At 55.7% G+C, this 27354-nt stretch overlaps 1 protein-coding gene across 5 annotated transcripts in view; it reads right to left on the reverse strand.

The window, feature by feature from the left end:
* Katnip (katanin interacting protein) overlaps nucleotides 1-27354 on the reverse strand; it is a 117666-nt gene that overhangs the window by 20308 nt on the left and 70004 nt on the right. For 4 of the 5 annotated variants that reach the window (XM_070004278.1, XM_070004277.1, XM_070004281.1 and 1 more), the window contains 8 exons: nucleotides 26586-26856; nucleotides 24893-25024; nucleotides 16860-17032; nucleotides 15860-15945; nucleotides 14082-14184; nucleotides 9582-9797; nucleotides 8190-8327; nucleotides 2222-3089 (listed from right to left, as the gene is read on the reverse strand). In XM_070004278.1, the coding sequence (XP_069860379.1) occupies nucleotides 2222-3089; nucleotides 8190-8327; nucleotides 9582-9797; nucleotides 14082-14184; nucleotides 15860-15945; nucleotides 16860-17032; nucleotides 24893-25024; nucleotides 26586-26856 (1987 nt within the window). The remainder of the gene's footprint in view (nucleotides 1-2221; nucleotides 3090-8189; nucleotides 8328-9581; nucleotides 9798-14081; nucleotides 14185-15859; nucleotides 15946-16859; nucleotides 17033-24892; nucleotides 25025-26585; nucleotides 26857-27354) is intronic. The other variant, XM_070004279.1, reaches the window with a different exon arrangement.

Raw genomic sequence — 27354 nt, forward strand, 5'->3', positions numbered from 1 at the left:
GGCAGTGGCGGGACATGGCGGCTGAGTGACGGCCAACCACGATCTCAAAATGTCACTCTGGAAAAACAACAGCCGGTGCCCCCGACGCTCAGCTCTGTCATCACACACCGGTGCCCTGCACTCCGTTTCCTGCCTGTCTCCTCGGGGCCGGGCTCCATCCATCATCTCCTCGCTCGCCTCCCCCCACGCCGCCTCTCGCTCTGCCTGCAGACGGGCATAAATCTCTCCTGCCCAGAAGCGGAGGCAGAGGGGAAGGGAAGCTGATGTGGTCCCAGGACTCCTTCCAAAGGGGATTGCTCCCCAACCGCCCTTATCCCTGCCCCAGGCCCTCCCAGGAAAAGCCGTTCTTTTGTCTAACCCCCCCCCCACTCGGCTCCCCCTTCTCGATGTCCTGTGGGCGTCCCTCCTCTCAGGCGGGCCAGGGAGGGCGACTGGGGGACACAGCCCTCCCAGCGGAGCTTAGCGAGCAGCCCTCTTTAAACTGCCCAGCTATGCAGGCAGCAGTGGCACCCGCCTATAATCCTAGCTACTCAGGAGGCTGAGATCTAAGGATGGCGGTTCCAAACCAGCCCCAAGAAAAAAAAGCCATGAGACTGTTAACCTCAAATTAATCACCAAAAACAAAACAAAACAAAAGCTGGAAGGAGAGCTGTGTGGCTCAAGTGGTAGAATGTCAGTGGAAAATCTCAGGGACAGTGCCTAGGCCCCGGGTGCAAGCCCCAGTACTAGGACCAAAGATGGGGCCACTTTGCTCAACTCCAGCCAGATCCTTCTGGAAAATGGAGCCAGCAGGGGAACATGAACAAGAGGTGGAGACCTGGCATTATTCCCTCCGTTTTATTTTCTCTTTATTTTTGTAACAAGGGTTTACTATACAGCCCTGAGTGGTCTCCACCAATCACCCCCCTAGTCCTCCCGCTGGGCTGATATTTTGGCCACATGCGGGTACTTCTGGAATGTTCTGCATGGACACTGGTCCTCGGGTTCTCTTAAGGTCACAGTACAGTGAGACCTCAGAGCAGAGCTCAGGCAGTGTCCCCCAGTTCGTAGTTCATGCACCCATGGGAGGCGGGGGGGGGGTGGCGGGGGGAGGAATCACGCTACATGTTTCTTCAGGGCTGAGACTGGGATTTGCCTTCCGGGAGTGAGTAATTTGAATTTTCTAAGCAACTTTCCTTTTTAGCATGACTAGCTTAACAAGCATTAAATCTCAAGGGCTCCGCTCTTAATGTGTCATCGAGCCAGGCAGCAAAATGTCTGGAAAGAAATTAAAGCGAGACGACGTCTTTGAACTTGGGCGGGCAGGGAAGACACCGTAATCCGTTCATGGGGAGGCTTGGGGTCACCTGGCTGGCAGCAGGCAGGTGAGAGGTGACAGGCCCTGGGGAGTCCTGTGTGTGGTGGTGTGGCACCATGACGGTCACCTCAACCTCAGCTTCTGTCTCTGTAAAAGTGGGGGGGGGGTGCCACCAGCTCTGATGTCACCCAGGAAAAGCGCCACCGGCCTCTTCTTGGCACAGAACTTGATTAACAGCCTGCAGGCCACAAACCTAGCCAACATGGCTGCTTTGCCCATTGTCCTCCCCCACCCCAGCACAGAGTCCCCTCCCTGTGCTCCACCCTCCATGCTGAGTCTCTGAAGGAGGTGGGCAGAAGGTGCTCAGAGCCACAGGGACTTGCTCTTTGAGGAGAATGGGAGAGGAGGTGGGGGAGGAGAGGGGAGGGACAGAGAGGAGATGGGAATAAAAGAAGGAGGAGGAGAAAGAAGAAAAGAAAATGAAGGAGGAGGAGGAGGAGGAGGAAGAGAAGGAAGGAGAGGTAGAAGAAGGCTGGGGACAGAGAAAAAGAAGAGAAGAAAAAAGCCAGCCTGGCACACACCTGTAATCCTAGCTACTCAGGAGGCTAAGATCATAGTTCAAAGTCAATCTGGGCAGGAAAGTTTGTGAGACTCTTATCTCCCATAAGCCACCGAAAAGCCAGAAGTGGAGCTGTGGCTCAAGTGGCAGAGCAGTAACCCTAAGCACAAATGGTCAGGAACAGTTGCCCAGGCCCTGAGTTCAAGCCCTAGGACTGGCACTTACATGTGTGTATGCCTGCACACACGCACACACGCACGCGCGCACACACACACACACACAGAGTTCTAGAATAGCCCAGGTTATTGAATATTTTCACACCAATTGGGAGCATCTGGGCAGTGGCAGTGGGTCAGATTGCTTACCTCTGCTGGCTGTCTGGCTGTCACCATGACGACAGAGGACAGCATCCATCTTCGGGCCCCTCCTCCCACTGGCAGGGCGCTCCCTGTTGGGAGGTTGGTTAAAAATGTCTAAGTCGTCGCTGCAGACTTTGGGGGCTGCTCTGTGGGGACGCTCCCCAGCAATGGCATTCCAGCTGCTTGTCCTCCGGGGACCTTTGCCCTCGCCGGTCTCTCCAGGACCCTGGTCCATGACCTGGGCTGATGGGAGCCCGCCCTTCCCATCCGGCGGCTTCTCAAAGCTCAGCCAGGAGGGTTGGGGCTTGCATTTCTTACTCCCCGGTTGCCTGCCCTTGTCTGGAGAAGTCTGTAACCAGCATGGGGGGTTCCCAGGAGGCTCGGAGATCTTCCTGCCCGTGAGGGTTTCCAGCTGTTTGGCCAGAGAAGGCTCTTCTTCCGGGGCGGCCCCGCTCCCAGGTGGGGAGGAGGGAGGGATGCGGGGCTCACTGTCCATTGAAAGAGGGGGTCCCTGAGGTGCTCCGCCTTCCTCTAACTTGGAGGAACTGTCTTTCATGCAGTTAGTGGAATTCTCCGTGTCATCAAGGAAACTGGCTTGGGAAGAGATCTTCTCAACAGCCAGAGCTTCGGCGGGCTGTGAGCTACTGAGACCGGGGTCCTCGTCCCCGGTGGCTGGAGCCACTGCCAGGCGAGGGGCAGCCATGCTTCCTTCCCCGCCAGCACCCAGGGCCTTGTGGGTAATCTCCTCGCTGTGCAGGTGAGCAGCAATGGTGAGGCCGGAGGGGACCTCTCCCCTGCCTTTGTCTAGCTCACCATCGAAGATGCACCTGTGGTTGACGTACACCCTCACGTGCTTGGCCCCGATGTTAAGGTCCTGAAATCACAAAAAACGGAACGGAATGAGGATACCCTCCAGGGCAGCAGCCTCACAGGCTAAGTTTGGGGAAGAGAAGATCCCCGAAGCAAAGGTGAAGTACTAGAAGGGTGAGGTTCCAAACCAGGCAACTGGGGGCTCATGCCTAGAGTCCCAGCTCCTCAGGAGGCTTAGATCTGAGGATCACGGTTCGAAGCTACCCCAGGCAGGAAAGTCCATGAGGCTTTTGTCTCCCATTAACCACCAGAAAACTGAAAGTGGGACTGTGGCTCAAAGTGGTAGAGCACAGTAGTTCAGGGACAGCGCCCAGGCCCTGAGTTCAAGCCCTACAACTGACAAAAAAAGAAAAAGAAAGTGGAGCCTGAGACCAGGATGTGGTACGGGCCAAGGGAGAGAAAGGACACAGCTGGAGGAGCCACGTCCTCATGTGCTGGACACGGCTGCGGGTCCCCGGGGCCCTTCCTGCACCTCCCCACAGCCCTTTAAAGGCCCGGGGTAGTTGAAGGCTGTCCCTGGGGCACCAACCCCCCCATCCCGGCCACACAAGCTGCAGCAGACAAGAGACTGTCCAACCTCTGTCACCGAGATAGGGGAGAAGCCCGAGGGAGGGGGAGGGGATTGCCCCGGTGGTTCTAGGTTTTCCAGAAGATTCCATCAACATGGAGAGATGGAGAACACAGGCCCATCATGTGACCTATAGTGACCTCCACCAAAGCCCCCCCCCTACCCTGGCCAGCTCCCCTCCCCTCCCCCCATGGGCCCGTGTCATGGTACTCTTCATATTCTCTACTGTCACGGCTCACGTGAAAGCCAGATTGAGCCTCCTCTGGCCACCGGTCTCTTTCTGTCTAGGGAAGAGTTTTATCCTCCAGCTCGAATGCCAGACATAATGAACAGTATAATAAGCTAGTGTACAGAGATGAACGTTTGCATCCGGGCCACACCCAGGGAACCAGCTCCAAACTCCAGCCCAGCCCACCCAGAGCTTTCTCCCGCCCTCGCCAGCCCTCCTCTCCTCCCCTGGCTCAGTCCCCACCCCACTGGCCATCCTTACAGACCAGGTCAACCCTCATGGTCAATATTACAGACCGGGTGCATTTCCTAGAAGTTTTACATAGAAAGGGATCCTGGAGTGTGTGCGGGCTTCACCCAAGTCCTATGCATCAAGTTGTCTTCCCTTTTATTGTTGGGAAGCATTTGACTTTACAGAGGTGTCCCATGAGTTGCCCGTCACCCCTACAATAAAACTCAGGGAGTAGCTGTCCTATTGGGACCAGAAGCCACCTGACCAGGGGACGAGGAGCCAAGGTGATGGAGGGCCCTGTTTGTCGGGGCTGAGGCTGATTTATACTGCTGTCTGGCAGCATCACTAACAGAGCCCTCTTCTCGCCTGCATGCGTTTCCTGACGGGGACAATAAATGACAGAGTCTGTCAGAGAGCCACAGCCCGTGGGGAATGTTGGCTCGCCTGTCAGGCTGGGCAGCAGGCAGGCAGGATCTGAGCTGCCGACCGCTCCTCCTCCTTCTCCACTCTCCTGCTCTCTGTGTCTGCTTGCTCACTGCCACGGGCCTGGGCTTCCTGAGTGGTCTCAGCCCCTTCTGCTCTCTCACCTGCTGGGGTTCAGGCTGTCTCCTATGGCGCATGCTCACAGGATTCCTGGTTATCTAAATGTTCAGCCCTGACCCCTCCACCAGCCCCAGACACAGCCTGACTTCTCCTCCTGATACCTCACACTTCACGCAGCCTCAGTAGAAGAAATTGGGTTTTTTTTTTTTGTCAGTCATGGCGCTGGAATTCAGGGCCTGGATACTGTCTGAGCGTCTTTTGCTCAAGGCTAGAGCTCTACCGCTTTGAGCCATAGTACCATTTCTGGTTTTCTAGTGGTTAATTGGAGATAAGAGTCTCACAGGGACTTTCCTGCTAAGGTTGAACCTCGATCCTCAGACCTCAGTCTCCTGAGTAGTTAGGGTGACAGGTGTGAGCCACCAGCATCTGGCCCAGTTGGAATTGTTCACTGCTTTCCCCAGGCCTGGTCTGCTCCAGATGCCCAGTCCTGCACCTCCCCGAACCCTCTCTCAAGCCACTCAGCCACCAAGTCCTTGGGTTCGCTCCAAAGACAGCACTGCTTGGCCCCTCTGGCCTCCCCAGAATGCTCCCCCCACCCCAACCAGTCTCTCTGTTCCCACGTTACATTGTCCACACACACACCCTTGACACCCCCCGCCCCCCCCTCTTATTTTCTACACAGCAGCCAAAGTCTTTTTAAAAACAACGTTGCTAACCTAGCTACTCTGGAGGCTGAGATCTGGGGATTGCAGTTCAAAGGCAGGAAAGTTCCTGAGATGTATCTCCAATGAACTACCAGAAAGCCAGAGCGTAGAGCTGTAGCTCAAGTGGTACAGTGCCAAACTTGACCAAACCGCACTAGGCCCTGAGTTCAAGCCCTAGTACAGGAACAGGGGGAAAAAAAGTGCCACATTTCCTCTCAGGGCCTCTCTGCTCTCTCCCAGAGTGATCAGAAAGACAGTGAGTGGTCCATCCCTTCACCCCAAGTCACTCCTTTCCTTCTGTGGCTTTGGATCTGCTCTTGGCCTGGGGATCTGAGACCCCAGAGATGTCCACAGCCTCGTGCTCACCCCCAAGCCCTCCTGCACAAAGGTGAGTGCACACTAACTAAACCTCTAGATCACTGTGTTACAAGGTGTGCAGGACAACTTAGCATGAGAGCCGCCAAGCCTGCCACCATGGTGGGAGCTGGGCTTCAATCATCCAATTGCAGTGTGGCAGGCTACTATTTGCTGGGGGCCAGGCATGCCGATCCCAAAGCACTGGTGTGTGTGTGTGTGTGTGTGTGTGTGTGTGTGTGTGTGTGTGTGTGTGTGTGTGTGTGTGTGTGTGTGTGTGTGTGTGTGTGTGTGTGTGTGTGTGTGTGTGTGTGTGTGTGTGTGCGCGCGCGCACGCGCACACGCGCACTCAGTTTAGCAGAGCACAGGGTAAGCATGTGCTGGGAATTCATCAGGAAATAACTATTCAAGGCCAGCACAGGCAGCTGTCAGTGACTACTTCTGCAAAACCACCACCCGGTAAACATCTGGTGAGGCAGATTTGAAGAGGTGTCTGTGTGGGGGGGATAGCCTGCCCATCCAGCCCAGGTGTGAGGGATGTGTCTAGCTTCCCAATAAGACAGCTGGCCTCCAAAACATGTCTACTTCCTTTCCATGACCAGCTGGCCTCCCTCATCTGGCCTCTACAGCTGTCCTCTGGTGCCTAGTGCTCCCCTGAAAGTCTGGCTAGGAGGGGTCTGGGGTTGGGAGCTGAGGCAGGGGAGGGGGGAAAGGGGCTCCAAGACCATGCAGGGGGCCAGGGGAAGGGGAGATTACTGCCCTGCTGGGTAGCACTGAGATCAGAGGTATTTCTAGCATACCCCGCCTATGGGGAGATTTGGCCTGAAGATCACCCAGAGAGGGATTTCTGGTAAGGAATACATGTGTTTGGCACTTTTCTGAGGATTACAAGTTCAAATAGTAAAAGCCTGCATCACCCCACGCCATCCTGAAACAATCCTGCGAGGTAAATATTAAACCTGAGCCAGGCACCAGTGGCTCACGCCTGTCATCCTAGCTCCTCAGGAGGCTGAGACCTGGGGAGTGCAATCTGAAGCCAGCCTGGGCAGGAAAGTCCGTGAGACTCTGATCTCCAATAAACTACTCAGAAAAAGCCAGAATCAGTGGTGCTGTGGCTCAAGTGGTAGAGCGCTAGCCTTGAGCACAAAGAGGCTCAGGGATAGTGCTCAGGTCCTGAGGCCAAGCCCGAGGACCAGCAAAGTAACAAATAAAAAAGTAAGCCTGTGCCTTCTCTGTCACTCAGCTGGCTGACCTACTCAGGGTCAAATGGCCACCTGTGCCTGGGCATGGCTGGTCCCCGGTCTTGTCCCCGGGGTCTCTACCCTCTGGCTGCTTCATGGGGGGGAACCTGAAAGGTTCTGGTGTTTTTCCTGCCTCTCTCCTCCTCTTCCTCCAGAGCCAGATGTTGGCCAATCACAGTGAGCCTGGATGACCTAGAAGGAAGGTTCCAAGATCATCTGGGAGGTCTCACCTTTCCTGGGGAGCCCTTGTGGAGTTTTTTGGGGGGGATGGAATGAGATGTCTTCCTCTGTTACCTGTGCATACCCCGGGTCCACGCGGAGCACCCGCGGGGATTCGCACAGGCCTGGTCTGCAGGAGTTACCTGCAGTCACAAGGCCCACGCGTGGCATCGGGACCTCGCTCTGCTTCCCCAGGGCCCTGTTCCTGGGGCCGTTTACAATCCCCGGCCGCCTACATGAGGGGGAAAGCGCCCGGAAATGTTAACCGGACCCATTCCCAGCCTAAAAGTCTCCTCGCTTTCCGGCACCTTCTTTTCCTTCCTGCTTAAAGAAGGCTTGGTTGGATTATTTTTCCCATTTAACTTTTCCTTCCTCCGATTCCCATACACAAAACACTGTATTAACAAGCCGCGTCTACCGGGCTGAGCTATATTTCCTATAAACTCCACATTTTATCTCCTCCAAAACACACAGTAATAACGTTCTCTGGAGAATATTAAATCAAATCAACCTACAGCTGTATTTGCTTGCGCTTTTCTGCCCCCAGTAAATTGTGCCAACAGATGGCTGGGCCTTACGTAGGCAGTGGCTTGGTGGGGGAGGGGAAGGGGTAGGCCAATGTCCCCCACTGGCAATGTATCTTAGGCCTGGGATCCCCGCTCCCTCTCACATGAGCTCTTAGAAACTGCTTGGTATGCTGGATATTGTGGCTCACGCCTGTAATCCTAGCTACTTAAGAGGCTGAGATCTGAGGATCCCAGTTCAAAGCCCACACAGGCAGGAAAATCCCTAAGACTCTTATCTCCAAGGAACCAGCCAAGAGTCAGAAGTGGAGCTGTGGTTCAAGTGGAAGAGCACCAGCTTGGAGTGAAAATGCTAAGGGGGAGAGTATAAGGCCTTGAGTTCAAGCCTCAGAAAAAGGAAGAAAAAGAAAAGAAATCCTTGAGTGCTCATTGGCCAATCAATCAATCAATCAATCAATCAATCACTCACTCACTCCAAGCTGGCTACTCACCCCTTCAGCCACCCAGTAATTCCAGAGCTTCATCTCTGCCAGCCTGAAGTCTGGCAGCTGCAGCGTGTTGCGGATCACGAACCGGAGCTGGAGTGGCGGGTGGAAGTGGCATGTCCACACGGCAGGGTCCTTCTTGCTCTGCAAGGCCAGCGGGAGAGGGGAGCCATCAGACAACGCCACCGCCTCTTCCCACAGACAACCCGCAGGGACTCCTGTGTCGCGTCTCCGGGGCGGAGGACACTTCCAATCTCACCCATCTGGATGGCTCTTCTTGTCCCTGCATAAAGCTGCCACCCGGGCCCCAGGGTGATCTGCCAACCCATTGGAATTCAAAACGCAGCGGGCTTTATTTTAATCAACTTAATCAGCTTTGAGGAGATGGCTGGGGGCAGGAGGGACGCTGGGAGGGGGAAAGAGCGAGGAGAGGAGAGGAAGCAGACCTCGCCACGGCACCTGCTCTTGGATTAACCTGGCAACAAGAGCATTGGATTTCCTTTTGTCAAACCCTGTTGAATTTTTAAATTCTCCAACAGAAAAGGAACTGGCTCGGGCTTTGGCTGGGACTGGGGCCAGGGCACTCAGCCGTGGGATCTGTCTCGTTCCTTTCAGGATTTCAAGGCATGGAGGCACAGGATGGCAGCTCCCTGTCCAGGCTGGGAGCGGCCTGGGGCGGCCAGCTTTACCACTGGAAGCCAGGGACGGGGCAGGGGCCCTGCCGCATGTTTATGGGAGGCGGGTGGCATGAAGCCACATCGGGGACATCTTGGCTCAGATAACTTGATCTTCTCTCCCCTTGGATGCTTCTAGAAGCCAGCAAAACAAAACCCAAGCCGGGCCCTGGTGGCACATGCCTGTAATCTCGGGAGGCTGAGATCTGAGGACCGCAGTTCAAAGCCAGCCCGGGGCAGGAAAGCCTGTGAGACTCGTTTCTCCAATTAAACCACTGAAAAAGTCAGATGTGGAGGGATGGCTCCAGTGGCAGAGCACCCGTCTTGGGTGAAAAAGCCAAGTGAGAACACAAGGCCCTTAGTTGAAGCCCCAGTACGGGGGTCCCCCTTAGGTATAGAAAGGGCAGGAGGCAAACTCCTCTGGGCATGCACCCATGCCAGCCTCGGGGCTGTGACCACGCCCCTGCCCTTCTTTATCCTCAGAATAAGGGCACGAGGATCTGTGGAAAGCAGGTGGACAAAGGGGGCCATGGGGGCCTGGGGAAGAGTTTGGGGTGCATCAGAGGCTCCTGTGGGGGCACCACTCACTCTGGCACAGCTGGAAAGGAGGATGGTGACCCCTGGCCTCCTTCACCGCACCCCAGGGCAGACTCCACATGGACAGAGAAAGCTGCCCCGGCAACCCCAGCTCACAGCCCAACGGGGCAGGGCGCCTTCTACTCACAGCCAAGTTCCTGTTGACCAGGCAGCCCAGCTCTCCGGGTGATGCCGAGTTCCACACATCCACATCCTGAGGGGACACGTACAGCTTTGTGCGGCTCAGGTCGAAGAACTCGACCTCCGTGAGTCCCACCTGCGAGGCGCTGCCCCAGGTGGACAGGATCTCCAGGGTCACGTGGATGGCATCCTTCGTCTCTTCTCTATTCAAGCTCCCGGTGTCCTGAAGAGACAAATATGCCACGGGATGAAGAAGAGATGGGCCCCAGGTCAGCTCCCCCCCTCCTGGAGGCCCTGCACTGGCTTATTTCTCAGGCTTAGAATAGCACCTCCAACCAGGTATGGTAGCTCATGCCTCTAATCCCTGCTCCTTGGGAGATGGGGATCAGGAGCGTGGTTTGAGGCCCAGGCAAAACCAATCTCCAATAAAGCTGGGTATGTGGGGAGTGCACCTTCATCCCATTTATGTGGGAGGCAGACAGGAGGATGAAGGTCCCAGACCAAAAAGCAGGAGACCTTACCTTAAAAAATAACTCAAAGCTAGCTGGGCACTGGTGGCTCATGCCTGTAATCCTAGCGACTCAGGAGGCTGAGATCTGAGGACTGTGGTTCAAGGCTAGCCTGGGCAGGAAAGTCTGTGAGACTCTTATCTCCAATTAACACTAGAAAACCAGAAGTGGCGCTATGGCTCAAGTGGTGGAGGGCTAGCCTTCAGCTGAAGAGCTGAGGGACAGCACCCAGGCCCAGAGTTCAAGTCCCATGGCCCAGAGTTCAAGTCCCATGGCCCAGAGTTCAAGCCCCACAACCGACAAAACAACAACAACAATAAACCAAATAAAAACAAAAAGAGCTGGGGACATGGCTCCAATGGTAGAGCTCCTGTCTAGCAAGCCCCAAGGGCCTGAGTTCAACTCACAGAACCACCAAAACAGAAACCCCTTGCCACCTATGACTACTAAGAAGCCCGCATGGACTCCTAGTAAGGCACGGAAAGCCATCTTAGCCCGGGGCAGGTGGCTCACACCTGTAATCCTACCTACTAAGGAGGCTGAGATCCAAGGATGGAGGTTCAAAGTCAGCCTGGGAAGACCCATCTGAGGGACTCTTACCTACAATTAACCAGCAAAAATCTGGCAGTAGAGAGCTGTGGCTCAAGTAGTAGAATGCCAGCCTTGAGAAGAAAAAGCAAGCAAGGTCCTGAGTTCGAGTTCCAGTGCTAACATGTGTATACACAGACACAGACACAGACACAGACACACACACACACACTTTAATAAGTATATACGTAGTAGTGACTAGGCCAGGGGTGGAAGGGGGGCAGCTCAGTGTGAAGAGCTTTGCCTAGCACACGTAAAGCTCTGGGTTTCAACCTCATCACCACAACAAAATAAAAACACGAAAGCAAAGATCATCTGAGAAGCCTCAGGTCTGACCAGAGAGGCACCTGGCTTTGCATGCGCAACCAGCTGTCCCACAGCAGCTGCGGGGTTCTAGGCTGTGCAGTGCCCGCCCTGCCCCCCAACTCAAGGGTGAAGCCCTAATGTATGGAACACATAGAACTGTGTCGGGGGCGGGGGCAGGGCTTTTAACAGGGTGAATAAATTAAAATGAGGCCTTGGGGGTGGACCCCAGTCCAATCTCAATGGTGCTCCCTGTAAATGATTGCACCCACAGAGGCCCAGCAGGATGCTGGCCCAGGACCTGAGGGAAGACTAAGGGAAGGCACCATCCACCTACGGGGGGGAGGGGGGAGGCAGAAGCAAGCCCCGCCTACACCCGGAACTGGACAAATCAGCGGCTCTGGCTGTCTATGTATAGTAAGACAACTTGGCACCCTCCACCTGGTCAGGAAAATAAGGGCCATGGGCAACCATTTCCACCCTAAGCCAAAGATCAGCATTGAGGAGGTCCCTTGTGTGCCCAGCCCGTGCCCACCCCAAGGGGTCTGCTTCATCTCATGTTCTTCTTAGCCCTGTGTGTGTGTATACACGTGCGTGCGTGCACGCGAGCTAGACGAAGGCTTGTGTGTGCATGTGTGCACATGAGCTAGACGAAGGCTTGAACTCAGGGCCTAGGTACTATCCCTTAGCGCTTTTTTTGCTCAAGGCTGGCGCTCTACCACTTGAGTCACAGCTCCGCTTCCAGCTTTTTTTTTTTCTTCTGGTTAACTAGAGATTAGAGTCTCTTGGACTTTGCTGCCCGGGCTAGCTTTGAAACACGATTCTCAGATCTCAGCTGAGTAGCTGGGATTACAGACTTGAGCTACTGGCGCCTGGCTTCCCTGGCTGGCTTAGATGGCAGCCCCCTTCCCGGGGAAGGCTGTGCATCTGCCATCAGGAGCAGTGGGCCTGCGCCATGACTCCCTGTGACCCCTCGGGGCTGCGGGCGCAGGTCGCCACGAATCATTCCAAGATGGTGCATCCCTGAGTGACGGGGCCCTCTGTTAATTAGCATTGAAAATCTGCGCTGGTTTGTGAGCAGGAAGTCTGGAAAATGAACAGCAACTGTTCCCCACTTAGATTTTAATTAATAGCCAGCGAGACGCGTGATGGCTCCCGGCATGGGCCTGCCTGCTCCCGGCATGGGTCTGCCTGGGTGCGGGGCACAGATCTATGTGCCCATGTGTGCGTGGGGGGGGGGTGTAGGGGGGGAGGAGAGACAGGTGGAGGAGGGCAGAGCGGCTCCATGGTGCTCCCAGCAGGAGCACCGCATCCCTTTAGATCCCCTGGGCTCCCTCCTCCTCTGTCTGTCCCTCCTTCATTCCCTGGGCCTGCAGGACAAGGACAAATGTCCCCAGCACACACAGGCGGAGCGCTGGGGGGCTGGGAGTGGCTGCTGTTTGTCTAGGTCCGCTGGTGGGGGAGGGGAGAGGCCTGCAGAGGGGGTTCCTGGCCCGGCCACCCCCTGCTGTGCAGACTGCAAGTTTCTAAATGGAGCAAGTCCAGGAGTGGACTCACTGGAGAGCCATCAGCTCCTGGAACGCCGCGGTAGGATGGCGCCTTGGCGTGGCGCTGCTCTCTGACCAGGACCACCTGGCCATCTTCCAGGCAAGTCGCTCATCCCTTTTCTTTCCTCAGCCACCCTGACAGGGTGGCTCAGGGCTGGGCATGCCCCCCAGCTTGGAACAGGGTGCACCGACCAACGTGCCCAGGTAAGCTTTAACCTGTGGTCCTCCCAAACGCTGCCTGTCAAGTAGGTGGGATTACAGGCATGAGCTACCATACCTGGCCCCGTGGTTGTCATCGGGGGTAGTTCCTGTCCCAGCTCCAGGCACACCTTCACAGGCCGTACTAGGTCAATGACAATCAGTACCGCCATTTGCAGTGAGCTTTATTTGCTTCCTATCTGTCTAATCCTCTTAGCCATCGATCCTTTGTCCTCTAGTGTGGTGTGTGGAGGTGTGGCATTGTTCCCACACTAGCTTGGCTCTCTGGAGATTTGTGGGCGACTCCTACATTCCCCTGCATTCGGCCTTTCTGTACACACAGCTGTGCAGAGAATCAAGGCCCAGGCAGCAGGTCGCCGGCCCGGGACACCTACACCTTCCTAAGGCCTTCGGGTCCAGCCGTTCTGCTTCAAGTGCACTCTGTCCGGCTCTGCGGCTGTCCGACCCTGTGACGCTCGCCCAGCTTCCCTGCGACCTTGACAGCATTAGAGGTCATCGCCCAAAGTAACTTGCTAAGGCGGATGTCAGAGAGCACTAAAGCTGCTCTAGTCTTTCGTTCCTGCCTTCTTCCAACCCTCGTTCCTTCCCTCCCTCTCTTCTTCCTTAGTGGTTCTAGGATTTGAACTCAAGGCCTTGGACTTGCTAGGTGGGTAGATGCTCTACCACAAGGCACACCCCTAGCCCTTTTTTTCTTTGCCAGTCCTAGAGCTTGAACTCAGGGCCTGGACACTTGAGCCTCTCTGTGCTCAAGGTTAGCACTCTACCACTTGAGCCACGGCGCCACTTCCAGTTTTTTTCTGTTTATGTGGTACTGAGGAATCGAACCCAGGGCTTCATGCATGCAAGGCAAGCACTCTACCGTTTAAGCCACATTCCCAGCCTTCTTTGGTTATTTTTCCAACAAGGTCTCTTGATGTTTGTCTGAATTGCCCGTAAGACTGTGATACCTATGCTTCCCAAGCACTGGGACTACAGACCTGGACCGCCATGCCTGGCTTATTTGTTGACATAAGGGTCTTTTTTTTTTTTTTTTTTTTTTTTTGCCTGGGCTGATCTTGAGCCATGATCCTCCTGCTCTCCACTTCTTAGGTGGCTGTGATTATAGGTATGCACCACTGGCCCCACTCAGACATAATTTCTATTACTTGAAAGTGTGTGTTGGGTTTGTTTGGAGGGGTGGAGTATGGGTTTATGTACGCACTATTTATGTTTCCTCTGGTTCACACTGGCTGACTCTAGAAACTTCGGGCTCAAGCTTTCTTTCTCTGCGTCCATTACCCCAAATGAGGAGGCGGGGAGACTGCACCAAGGGGCCTGGGCGCCTCTGGGATTGGCCCTTACCTGTGGGACCAGTGCTTGCTTGTCTGTCGCTGCACCAGCCCTGGGCAGAGGGGCAGAGTCACTGTCAGCAGCCTGCAGGACTTCCAGAAGGTTCTGCGGTTGCCTGAAATGAGATTTGGTTTCAGCAAAAGGCAGCAGCAAACAACCCACAAAGGAGAACAACGTCTCCCAAGGTGACTGGCTGACTCTTCTCCGCTAGGAGAAGTGGCCATTACTGAGCGAGACCATGTCCTACACGCAGCTCTGAGCGGCCAGATACCCGGCCCCTAGCTTAAGAAACAGCTGCATGGCTGGGTATTGGTGGCTCACGCCTGGAATCCTGGCTACTCAGGAGGCTGAGACCCGAGGATCACGGTTGGAAACCAGCTTGGTAGGAAAGTCTGTGCGACTCTTATCTCCAGTGAACCACCCAAATGCCAGAAATGGAGCTGTGGCTCAAGTGGTAGAGCGCTAGCCTTGAGTAAAAAAGCTCAGGGACAGTGCCCAGGGCCTGAGATCAAGTCCCAGGACCAGCCCCCCAAAGTAAGCAATGAACAGCTGCATCATTAGAAGGAGATCAGAGCACCATGGAAGCAAGGTGACAAACTGATGCCTGCAGGCCAAACCCAGCCTGCAAGGATTGTTTCTGTAGGACCTGCCAGCTATGAACAGCTTTTGTTTGTTTTTGGTCAGTAGTGTGGCTTGAACTCTGGGCCTGGGAGCTGTCCCTCAGCTCTTCAGCTCAAGGCAAGCACTCTACCACTTGAGCCACAGTGCCACTTCTGGTTTTCCCCGTGGTTTATTGGAGGTAAGAGTGTCAGGGACTTTCCTGTCCGGGCTGGCTTTGGTCCGCGATCTTTCAGATCTCAGCCTCCTGAGTAGCTAGGATGACAGGCGTGAGCTAGCGGCACCTGCCTGGCTTTTACGTGTTTTACGGGGCTGTTAAAATCTACCCAGGGCCTGGGGATTGTGAGCCCTTATTTATGTCGGCAGCTGCGTGCGCGAGCGCGTGGTAAGTGCGATTTCCACTTGGGGGTCTGTGAGAATGTCTGGCTCTGCCTCGCGCCTACTTATGTTTTTGACACGTAGTAAACAGCGGGGGGGGGGGGGGGCCTCCGCTCAGGGCCAGTAAATTCCTCCTTCATGCTGAGGGAGAGCAGCTCCCTAACATTCTGGACCACCGCAGCCGCGGGTCAGGACTCTGGGTGACCAGCGTGCCGGCTGCACCGCGGCCCCCTTTCTCCCCCTCTGCCGGGCACTCTGCACCGTGCACAGCCTGCTCCGTTGTGCATGGCGGCCCCAGCAGTGCGCCTGCGTGCCCAGATGAGAGCGGGCCTACAGGCCCCAGCTGGTGCATCATTCTGAGGATGAACGTTCCCCGAAGATCTGGCAGGGGGTGGGGGGCGGTGTCTATCTTGATAAGGAGGCCTGGTGACCCCTCGGCCTGAGGTTGGACGTGAACGGGCCCGGGTGTTACGTCTGATCACACTACACTAGAGAAAAAATGAGTTTAAAGAACCGTTCGGGGCCACTGTGGCCCACGTCTGCTGGGGAGCCAGTTCACCACCCTGCCGTGGAAGCCTCGAGTGGGCTTGGGGGTCTTCCTGGGTGAGACCAAAATGAGGGGGCCACAGGCCATTTGCCTTAATGAAATCAAACACACACTCCTTGCTTTGGGGCTCAAGTCTGTGAGGGAGGGCAGGTCATGTGGAAAAGAGAAGCAAAGCAAAGGAGACCCCGGGTACTGCCTGCCCGCTGCCCTGCCCTGCTGCCCTCCCTGGGCTCCGAGGGGCGGGTACCTGCTTCCCAGGAGGCTGATGGCTTGGGCGCCTCCAGCTGCCCTGGCTGGCTCCTGGGCTGTGGTCATCGGCGTGGAGCGAGGCAGCTGAGAAGGAGAAAAAGCCTGTGAAACCTAGGTTAGCAGCCTGGGTGTTGTGGTACATGCTGCAGTCCCAGCGACTTGGGAAGACTGTGAGTCCAGAGCAGGCTACATGTAAATGTGAGACCCTAGCTTAAAAACAAAAACAAAACTTGGGGCTGGGAAGGTGGCTTGGTGGTAGAGTGCTTGCATTGCATGCATGAGGCCCTGGGTTCGATTCCTCAGCACCACATAAGCAGAAAAGGCCGGAAGTGGCGCTGTGGTTCGAGTGGTAGAGTGCTAGCCTTGAGCTGAAGAGCTGAGGGACGGTGTCCAGGCCCAGAGTTCAGGACCCACGACCGACAAAAACAAACAAAAAAAAACTAAAGCAAAAAGGGCTGGAGGCATGGCTCAAGGGGTAGAGCACCAGCCTTGAATAGAAAAGCCAAGCTGAATATGAGGCTCTGAGTTCAAATCCCAATACTGGGGTTTGAAAACAAAAACACAAGCAAAAAAAAAAAAAAAAAAAAAAAGTCTGTAACCTTGGACAAAGCACTCCAGCCCTGGTCTCTGCCTGCAAAAGGTACAGAAAGATCTAGACACACAGGGGCCCGAGGACCCACTGGGACCACATGAAGGGACGCACCCAGAGACAGCGGGGCTCTGTGCATGTGGCACTGGACTTTGGTTCATGCTGTTTGCTGATGGCGTCCAGCATCCTGGCCCATGGTCTGGATGCGAGGAGGGGACCAGACCTCCACTGCACGCTCTCAGGGGAAGATCTAGCAGCCCGGCTTTCTCTGTTCCTCCTAGGCCACATCTGGAGCGAGGGGCTCCAGGAACCAGGGAATCGGGCCAGGGCCTGGGCCTCAGGAGTGCAGAGCGGAACCTGGCCTTGCTCTTCCCCATCTTCCATGGCTCTGGGGCCTGGGTGCACGCACCTGCGGAGGGCTGCCGGGGGGCTCGGCCTTCCTGCCCAGGAAGGCCTGATGCAGGGCGGCGTTCTCCACCTGGATGGCTCTCAGCACGGCTGACGCCTCCTCCTGGCGGTCCTCCGCCGTGCACGTGGCTTTGCGGGTTGCTGACAGGGGCCTCTCCCGCCGGCTGCTGGGTCCTGGGGAAGCAAACAGCAGGAACTTCCCTTTGGAGAGTGTCCTCTAGCCCTGGACTGTGTGCGAAGACACAGCGCCCTCCAGAATGACTAGGTCAGGGCCGGAAAGACAGAGATCCTGGAGGACTGGTCTAGATGGAAGGAGACTGACGGGCCTGTGGGCCGTGCAGTGGATGCCCAGACCAGCACCCTGAGCTGTCAGGAGCCTTTCATGGGTGGGTGTGGGCGTTCAGAACTGTGGTTTAGCTACTAGGGAGGAAGAGATCCAGGGATCAAAGTTCAAGGTTAGCCAATGGCTGGGTTCTGCTGTGGGCAGCTGTCATCTCCAGAGACAAGGGACAGCACTATAGAAGGGTCACAGTGTGGCTTGTGTGGCAGCGGCAGGGCCCACATGTTAGGGGTGTGGCTCTGCTCCAGGGGTGTGGTTCCCACAGCAGGGCGTGGCTGGAGTGGCCAGGGTGTGGCCTGCCTAGGAAGTGGAGGTCCCCAGTTCAGTCCTCGGTACCCCAAAAAACAAGACAAAACAAAAAAAGGATGCGGTCGTAAGCTGGGCACTGATGGTGCACACTTGTCATCCTAGCTACTCAGCAGGCTGAGATCTGAGGATCGTGGGTCAAAGCCAACCTGGGTAGGAAAATGGTGAGACTCTGATCTCCAATGAACCACCGGAAAACCAGAAGTGGAGGTGTGGCTCAAGTGTAGAGAGCTCGCCTTGAGCAAAAGAGCTCAGGGACAGCGCTCAGGCTCTGAGTTCAAGCCCTATGACAGAATGTTGTTGTAGGTCACGGAGAAATTCCAGTAGTGTTGGTGCCTAGGTGACAATGCTGCATTAATGCTGAGCATCCCGAATTTCACCCGTGGACCGTGGCCCTGCAGAATGGCTGCCGTTCTTTGGCTCTGAGAACTGCTAGGGCCAGAGAGAAGAGAGCTGTGTGTACACGCACAGATGTGTGTCTATCAATGTGTATGTAAGCTACTCCCAACCAATATTACAAATATGACATCAAACTCGCACAGAACATACTTTCACATGAACATACGTTCACGTGGCTCTTGCAAGAATTCCGGCTCTGCCAGCTGCCCCTGCACCTTCGCACCCTCCCGCGTGCCCCACCTCCTCTCTAAGTGACTCTGTACCCCCCACGGGCGAATGCCAGGTAAACAGCTGCTCTGGATTCTGGAGGGAGAGGCCCCGAGCCACAGCACGGCCATGGCTGCCCAGGGGCAGGGCTGGGAAGTGACTCTGTCCAGCAGAGCCTGGCAAAGCCAACTACAGCCACTCAGATTCCCGTGGACAGTCCCGCACCGAGCTCGGCTTTGAACGGCGGCGTGGGAACAGCACTGTTCCCTCCTGCCTGCAATCCTAGCTACTCGGGAGGCTGAGATCGGAGGATCGTGGTTCTCTAACCCTGACTAAACAACAAAAAACCAGAAGAGGGGCTATGGCTCGAGTAGTAGAGTGCCGGCCTTGAGTAAAAAAAGCTCAGGGATGGCGCCTGGGTATGGAGTTCAAGCCCCAGTGCTGGCATCCTCCCTCCCTGGCCTCCAGGACTGGCTGGTAAAGGGAGGGGTGCAAGCTGAGGGCCGGGCCTGAGATGCTCCCGTGAGCACGGGGCTACTGAGGTGGGCACCGCCAGCCCAGGCCTGGCCCTCATTGACCTCACGCTCCTAGGCAGAGGGGGCCAGGCACGAGCACAGGGTAAAGCTGGCAGCAGAGTGGGGGGTGACAACAGGGGACACAGCCACCATTTGAGAAGAGGACGTGGGAGCGGAGGCCTACAGGCGTGGAGTCCTGTGAGTATCTGCCGCACCTGTCATCATCCCGTTTGTCAGACGGGAAGATGGGAAGTGACTTCCCTTGCAGACCTGGACCCGGGAGCACTTGTAAGCATGTAAAACACACATCTGCCCGGAGCAGCTGTACCCGGGCACGGCGGCCCCCGCAGAAGACAGCGGTGCCCAGCACCCTTGGCACTGCTCTAGTGAGGGAAGGAGGGAGGGAGGGAGGGGAGAAGGAGGGAGGGAGGCTCGGCGGCGCCAGGATGAGCAGAATGTGAAATTCATGAGCTCCTCTCCATTTCCCACGCATCACAACTGATCAAACCAGCTCCCCAAAAGAGCAACAAGCTGACCCTGGCCTTCTCCCCCCCCCCCGCTGATTTGCAGGGCGAGGGGCCTTTCTCCAGGGTAGGGGTACAGAGGTCCACAGCTGGGCAGAGAGACAGTGGCCCCGAGATGACCGGGGACGCCCTGGGCGCCCGAGGGGCGGGGGACGCTCTGTCCTTGGCCACGGGCCCTGCACTCAGCCCTTCTCAGCGAGGACCATGGACAAGCCACCTCCCCTGTCAGCATCTTTCTTGTGTGTGTGCCAGGGCGGCAGCGGCCCGGGGTTGGGGGTGGAGGGGGCTGCGTGTGCTGAGTTATAATATGCTAAGATGATGTGCTTCCAAATGAAATCACCCTTTCTCGGAGTGAAGGTCAGCTCTGCGGCTCAGGCCCCGTGCTGTCCCCGCTCCCAGATTCCCAGAAACAACCCCCCCCTTCCTTCACACATGGTCCACCCCACATGGCCATTCCCCACCCCCCACGCCCCCCTCCTGCAGTGCCTGTTCCTGCAAGGCGGCCTGTTAACTCTTTCTGACACCCTCGTACCTCACCCGGGGGCGAGCGCCAGGGAAAGCGGATTGATTTTCCCCGCAGATGGGCACAATGGCCGATTTATGCACGCGGTGAATTTGAGCCACCAGCCACCGCCAAATTGCACATTTTAATTTATCCCCGACTGCTCTTTTCTGGTTGTGAAGCATCCCTCTCTCATAACTGCACTGTGCTTTGCTTTCCTGGTGCTGGGCCTTCTCCTGTCTCACAGGCGAACAACAGGCCGATCGATCGGGGACATTTACCATGAATGCAACACGGGGTCACTAAGAAGATGAGGTCACAAACCCACGGGGTGAGCCGCCCCTCTCCCAAGCTGTGACTGCCAAAGCTCCAATTCAGAGTCCCAGAGTCTCCCCCACCCCCGGCCCCCTCTACCACCCCAGAGATCAAAACGGCCAATGTGAAATCTGAGTACTGGGGGGAAACCGCCTGTTGTATGTCTTTTATACTTTTCTTTTTTTTGGAGTGTGTGTGTGTGTGTGTGTGTGTGTGTGTGTGTGTGTGTGTGTGTGTGTGTGTGTGCTTTACTGGGGTGTGAACTCAGAGCCTCATACTTGCTAGGCAACCACAAGCTTCAAAACACAAAAACAAAAATGAAATCCAAAAAACTGGGATAAAATGAGGTTCCTGACATCTCCCGAAAAGCTGCCTGAAACTGGGCAGGGTAGCGCATGCCCGTAGTCCCAGCACTGGGAAGGCTGAGGCAGGATTGGGAGTTTTCGGGCCAGCTCGCTAGGGAACTGTCACCGTGGAGTCCGGTGTGAGGTTCATAAGGGCCGTGGGTGGCGCAGCCCCATCGTGGGCACAGGCCCTGCCCGTCGTGGGCAGGTGGCTGGCTTACTTGGCTCTTGCCATTGTTTGGGGTCTCTGTGCAGGCAGCTGCCTGTTAACCCTGACCTATGAAGCCAAGAGCAGCAGGAGCGGCTGGGGCTGCTCTGATCCCCACACCACACCGCGGGTGCTTCTTTGCCATGGTGGCCAGGGAGCTCATGGGCCATCTTCGCATAGGGAGGGATCGTCCTTTTCCCTCTGGGAAAGCCTCTCGGGCCACGGCCATGGAGGCGATGCCCGGCTGACAGCAGAGGGGCCTGCGGCTCCCCGAGCATCTCAGGGTCAGAAAAGTCAGGGAGCTTGTGAGATGCTGAAGATGCGCGTCACACCCCACTTCCAGGCCCACTTCCAGGCGTGGGGCTTCGATCCCGTCCTTGGTGTTTTCCTTGGCTTTGCTGATAATTCTCATGCAGGTCCAGATCTGAGAACCACCGGCCTTGAAGCGGCCTCCCAGCGACACTGCGCGTGCACTGGATCCCACCATGCCTGAGGCTGCATCGACAGTGCGGGGACTTCTGCGGTCCTGAGTGATCTGTGTCCTCTGTGACCTGAGCCCGTTCAAATTTCCATCACCAGCTGCTAGTGGACATTGACCGGTGCATTGGGAGACACTGGGTTTTGAGAGCATGCTGGCTGCGCTGCAGGAATGCTGATTCTGCCGCTGAGGGCCTAATTCCACTTCGCCACGCCACGAGTGTGCCTCTGTACCTAAGGATGGCAGCTTCCAGTCCATCATTCCCCCACAACCCCGAGTGCAGGCCTTCTGCATCACATACGGCCATCCCTCTCCCTGCCCCACACAACGCGGTCCCTCCCCAGAAGGAAGTTGCTCCAAAGGCTTGGGGACAAAGACTGGGCACCACAGGACATTGGATCTCGAGAGAGGACTGGGGATGGTGACATTCCCCTCCTCCCCCGCCCCAGGGAAAGTCGAGATCACAGCTCTGAGAAAGTAAAGGCGTCCAAGACTCTGAGGGGACCCCCTCAGGGGCTAGGGTCCCCTCCTCGTGGAGTGGGGGGGGGTGAACTCAACCAGATGCCAGATCCTCTGAGATTTGCCTAAGGACTAAATAAGAGGACCCCCACGAGCTGACAGGGGCGGGGGGAGTCCCCGAGTTCCAGGCCTCACTACTCACTCTCTTACACCTAAAAGTCTGAACCCTCCTCCCCCTGCCTCATCGTCTTCCTCCTCTCCCTCTTCCTCCTCCTGGGAAGCCAGAGGCACAAGGCGGCTCTCCCAGTCAGAAGTCCAGGTTGGGGGCTTATACTAACCCGCCAATAGCTAAGAGGCTTTTCCTCCATTTCCCCAGGCCTCCCCTCTCCTCCCGACTCTTCCTGCCTGGTTGGGGAGCGGGAGTCCAGCCTTTGGAGGAGGAGTCGGAGTCGGAGTCAGAGTCGGTGACTTTCTCTCCCCGACTTTGGCTCCTGTGGTGAAGCTCTCTGCTTCTTACCCTGTGTTCCATATTCTTCCTTGCAATTCTTTACTGGACTGAGACAGTGAACCTGAGCCCTAGGCGGTACCCATGGAGAGAAAGAGAGACAGAGACAGAGAGAGACAGAGAGGAGAGATGGAGTGATTGTAGGGGTCACACACACTTCACAGACGCTAGTGGAACTGCTGAGAAAGGGGGTGGGGGGAAGAACTCTTTGGAGAGTGCAGGTGACAGGTGACACTTGTGGAATGGCAGGTGGTCTCATTCACACGAATCCTTCTTTGGAGCGCAAGAAGGAAACCTAAACCAAATACTACACAACTCTGGCAGCAAGGTGTTAAAAAGGAAATAGGCCAGGTGCCAGCGGCTCATGCCTGTGATCCTAGCTTACTCGGGAGGCTGAGACCTGAGGATCGCAGTTTGAAGCCAGCCCTGCCAGGAAAGTCCATGAGACTCTCATCTCTAATAAACCACCAGAAAAGCAGAAGTGGCACTGTGGCTCCAAGTGGTAGAGTGCTAGCCTTGAGTCAAAGAGCTCAGGGTCAGCGCCTAGGCCCTGAGTTCAAGCCCAACAATCGGGGAGGAGGGTGGAGAGGGGGAGGAAGCAATAGGCAGGCAGTGGAGGGGAGAGGAGCAGGCAGGAGAGGGGAACCAGCACCTGACACTTCCCAGTGCCAGGGATTCTGGTGATGGCAGTTGTAGAGCTGGGAAATGAAGCAGACTTTGTCACAATCTCTGGGGTGAGGGGCACATGACTGTAATAATATAATAATGATGATGATGACGATGATAATAATAATTACAACGATGGAATGAAAACCCCTGGCAATGCATTTAAGTTGGGAGGGGGAAATGGGAGCTGTCTGGGAGATGGTAAATTTGTGAATCCCAAGGAGACTCCAATAAGCCCAACAGGCATGGTGTGGTCTCTGGTGACGACTAAAAGAATAATAAAAGAATGCATAACTAACAAGGAATAAACCACGGCCACTGGTGCAGAAGGAGGCAGGCAAGAGAGGGGGGCAGGAGGGAAGTGAACCAGGCGGGACGAACGCAAAGCAGACAGGAAGACAGTGGATGCACACGCAGAGAGAGAGAGATGGGCAATTACATTAAACGTAAATGGACTAAATGCTCCCGTGGAAAGCACACAGATTGTCAGAGGAGAAAAATAAAAGCCATTAGGCGCGGCTCACACAGTGACAGGCCTTACCAGAGAGAGATGAGAACTCCGCTTGATGTGAAAGTGAAAAGACAGGGGAAAAAGTAGTAGCACCAAGGAGAGCTGAGTTGCTCTGCCTCGAAGAGTACTAAGGCGGAAGCCATTCCAAAGTAGACTACACTTACGGAGGAGGGGAGGCGCCATGTGCCAGGTCTAATTGTGAGGGCATCAAACCCCACAGCCCTTCCCCCAGTACAAAGCAGGGTGTGAGCAGCCCCCCAGCCCAGCCCCCCATCTGCCCAGAGGAGAGTGTGGGCGGAGCTGTTCTCAGACATCTCAGGGCCCCAGTCCTCCAGTGCCTGGACCATCTCGGCTCCCTCCACACCGTGTCCCAACTTCAACTCACACTTCCCTCCAAACCAGACCCCTGACCCCAGGGAAACCCAGCCATGACCTGATTCTCCACCCTGGAGGGGCAAGGTTGCCCCTAGCCGAAGGAGACACTGCATCCGCTGCCCAGCCTTCAGGAAGGTCCAGGAGAGTCTCCAATTAACTATCTAAAAGCTGGGAGTGGAGCTGTGGCTCACGTGGTAGAGTGCTAGCTTTGAGTGAAAAAGCTCAGGGCTAGAGCTCAGGCCCTGAGTTCAAGTCCCAGGACTGGAACAGAAATAAAAGGAAAAATAAAAACCAAACAGACATTTCCTCTCAGGGCCTCTCCGCTCCCTCCCACTGTGATCAGAAAGATAGTGAGCGGTGAGTGGTTCATCCCTTTACCCCAAGTCACTCCTACCTTGCTGTGGCTTTTGTTTTTGTCGGTCTTGGGGCTTGAACTCTGGGCCTGATTGCTGTCCCTCAGCTCTTCAGCTCAAGGCTAGCACTCTACCAACTTGAGCCACTGCGCCACTTCCAGTTTCCTGAGTGGTTTATTGGAGATAAGAGTCTCATGGGCTTTCCTGCCCAGGCTGGCTTTGAACCACGATCCTCAGATCTCAGCCTCCTGAGCAGCTAGGATGACAGGCATAAGCCACCAGCACCCGGCAATGTTCTTCTTTTTTTCTTTTTTGTCAGTTGTGGGGCTTGAACTCTGGGCCTGGGCGCTGTCCCTCAGCTCTTCGGCTCAAGGCTAGGGCTCTAACACTTGAGCCACACCGCCACTTGCTATTTGCTGTGGGTTTTGATCCGCTCTTGGCACAGGGATTTGAGACCCCAGAGATGTCCACATCCTTGTGTGCCCCTTCTCCCCCCGCCGAGCCCTCCCACCCAAAGGTGAGTGAACACCAACACCTCTGTGACCTGCCAAGGTCATGACCTTGATCCACCTCCTCCCAGGCACCAGCCTGCTGCTTGACTGGTCTCACCAGGCACCGGCTCACAGGGACTGAACCACCCTGCCGGGCTGAGGCCCACAAGCCCTGTCCATGCACAGATCCCATACCTCCAGGACTGGCTGCCTTCCTGTCTCCTTGGTTAGTGACAGACTCAGGACCTGCGCCAGCCACACAACAAGCCAGAGTCCCCAGTGGCTGAGCCCTGGCTCTCCTGCCCCAGCCCAGAGGCTCCCCTCACCTGCCAGCTGGCCCTTCAGTCTCAGACTGGCGCTAACCAGGGGAGAGAGGAGAACTCTGACATACTATAATCACCTGGATCCAACTGTACCTGAAGGCCTTCCCACAATCTCCTTCTCTTTATACAGGCCAAGGAAGTGGGGCCTCCCACCACAGCACCCCATTGTGAGTCTCCAGCCCCAGATCAGCCCCCGCCCCCAACCATTCTTACTAGAGCTTGGCCTCTCCTGGTTGGGGAACACAGTGGGGGACTGTGCATTCCCGCTGGGCTCAGGTTTGCTAGGAACAAAGACCTCGGCATTGTCTTTCCGCTTGGCAGACAAATTCCTTTCCCTTTTATTACCTGGGGGGTGGGGGGGAAGGAGACAATTGTTTACATGTTAACCACGTGACTATTGTTCCTTCAGTCATTCATTCATTCAACAAACACTTACTGCCCTACTCCTTATCAGGGGCCTGGAATCCAGATTAGGGGAAAACTGAAGACCGTTGGACCGGTTTGCCCGCTGTGCCCCACGAGACGGTAAATAAAAATAAATGCCATCTGCAAGTGGATGTGTGGTTCAAGTGGTAGCGTCGTACCAGCCTTGAGTGGAAAAAGTCAAGCAAGAATGCAGGGCCCTGAGTTCAAGTCCCAGTACTAGCACAAAAATCCACAAACGAAATGAATGACATAGTCTAGAACACACCAAGGTGTTCATTTTTTGTACATTCTAAATAGGGCAAGTGTTAGAATGGGTGGGTTACAATCTGGTGGGCTAAATGGGGGGGGCGGGGTGCCACTCTGAGGAGCAGGGTAACCCAGGGCATCTGATTTTTATTTTTTTAGCTGTCCTGGGGCTTGAACTCAGGTCTGGGCACTGTCCCTGAGGTTCTTTTGCTCAAGGATAGCACTCTACCACTTGAGCCACAGCGCCACTATGGCTTTTTCTGTGTATGTGGTTCTGAGGAATAGAACCCAAGGCTTCATGCATGCTAGGCAAGCACTCTACCACTAAGCCATCTTCCCAGCTCAACTCAGAGCATCTGAAAGCACAGAGCAGTCAGATGGATTTGCTGCCTCCAGGCTCTCCCAGCCCAGCTGTGTCCAGAAGACTGTGATTTGAGATACACCCAGGCAAAAAAAAAAAAAAGCCCACGAGACCTCATCTTAACCAATATAAAGCTGGGCCTGGTGGTGTGTGCCTGTCATCCCAACCACACTGGAGGTGCAAGCAGGAGGACCCTGCTCAAGGCCACTCCAGGCAAAAAGTGAGACCTTATCTGAGAAAGAACCAGAGCACCGAGGACTTTTGTGCCCTTTATGGCTCAAGTGGCAGAGCACCTTCTGAGCAAGCACCAGGCCCCAAGTTTGAACCTTGGGTGCCACCAGTGTCTAGCCCTGATGCAGTCTTGAGAGGTGGGCCTGGGACTTTGGCTGGAACCGGGGAGGGTAGGGAAGGGAAACAGTCCCTTTGTGATGGGGTCCCACGGCCACCACCTCGGCCACCACCTCCCGACGAGGCCTCTCGGTGTTTGGATCTGATGCCAAGGAAAGCAGAGGCGGTGGGCAAGAAAGGTGGGGGAGGAGAGGGGAGGGGAGGGGAGAGGCAGGAGGGGAGGAGAGAAGAAGGTGGGGAGGGAAGGAGAGGGGAGTCTGGAGTGTCAGATACCAAAGCCAATCAACAGCCCTTGTAGCATCAGCCACCCTGCATTTGCCAACTGGCAACAGAGGCGGCACTGGGCAGCCCTGCAGGCCCTGGCACAAGATCGCCACCTGAAATTTCAGGGCCGCTGGGAAGCCTCTAGGTCTCGTGATCACAGACGCCTGGTGGACCCCTGTCCCTGACCAGAGCTGACACTGAACCCCCCCACACACACACAGACTGGGACGCCCCCTGATTAGCCACACAGCCGGAGCTCACTTATGGAGGGCGGGTTCGATTCCAGCACCACCAGTGTCTCGGCCCTGGGAAGCCATCCTTCCAGCTCCTGGTCCTCCAGATGGACTTCGGGGGCGGGGTCCCCACTGGACAGAGGGACATCATCTCCAGGCCAGGCCACGGGCTCTGGATCCTCAGGCTCCGTCTCTGAAGAAAGGACCTCTTCTTCGATCGAGTCGCCCTCATCGCTGGAGCGATCCTCGAGCTGCTGTGGGGGATCCAAGCCGCAGGCTTCCAGGCTTTTCCTCAGCTCCTGCCAAAGCCAAGGAGAGAGATGAAGCCTAACATATGATGCTTGATGGAAGAAAAACAAAAATTGATTTGGAAGTACATGAACGGAAAACCGATTCCCCACCAAAGGCACATTTAATGATGAAAAACATCTCCACCCATGAGCTGTCGTGTCTTTGAAGATGAGCAAGGGCAGGGCCGGGAAACGGGCTCAGCTCTGTGGGGGAGTGGTGGTGATGTGATAATTACGATGTTTGCATCCCCAAGATGTCTCTATGTGTGTGCGCATACGTGTGTATGCATGCCCAAGTGCATGTGTATGTCCACAGGTGTGTCTGTGTATATGCACGTGTATGTGTGTGTGGCCACATATGCTTCATGCATGTGTGTGTGTGTGTGTGTGTGTGTGTGTGTGTGTGTGTGCCTGTGGTTATGGGCATGCAACTGTACACAAGCAGGCACAAATATACATTTGTGGGTGAGTACACGCATGTGTGAGTTTCATATATATATATATATA

This window comes from Dipodomys merriami, unplaced genomic scaffold, assembly GCF_024711535.1.
Source record: "Dipodomys merriami isolate MVZ:Mamm:240054 unplaced genomic scaffold, mDipMer1.0.p SCAF_62, whole genome shotgun sequence".
Classification (NCBI taxonomy): domain Eukaryota; kingdom Metazoa; phylum Chordata; class Mammalia; order Rodentia; family Heteromyidae; genus Dipodomys; species Dipodomys merriami.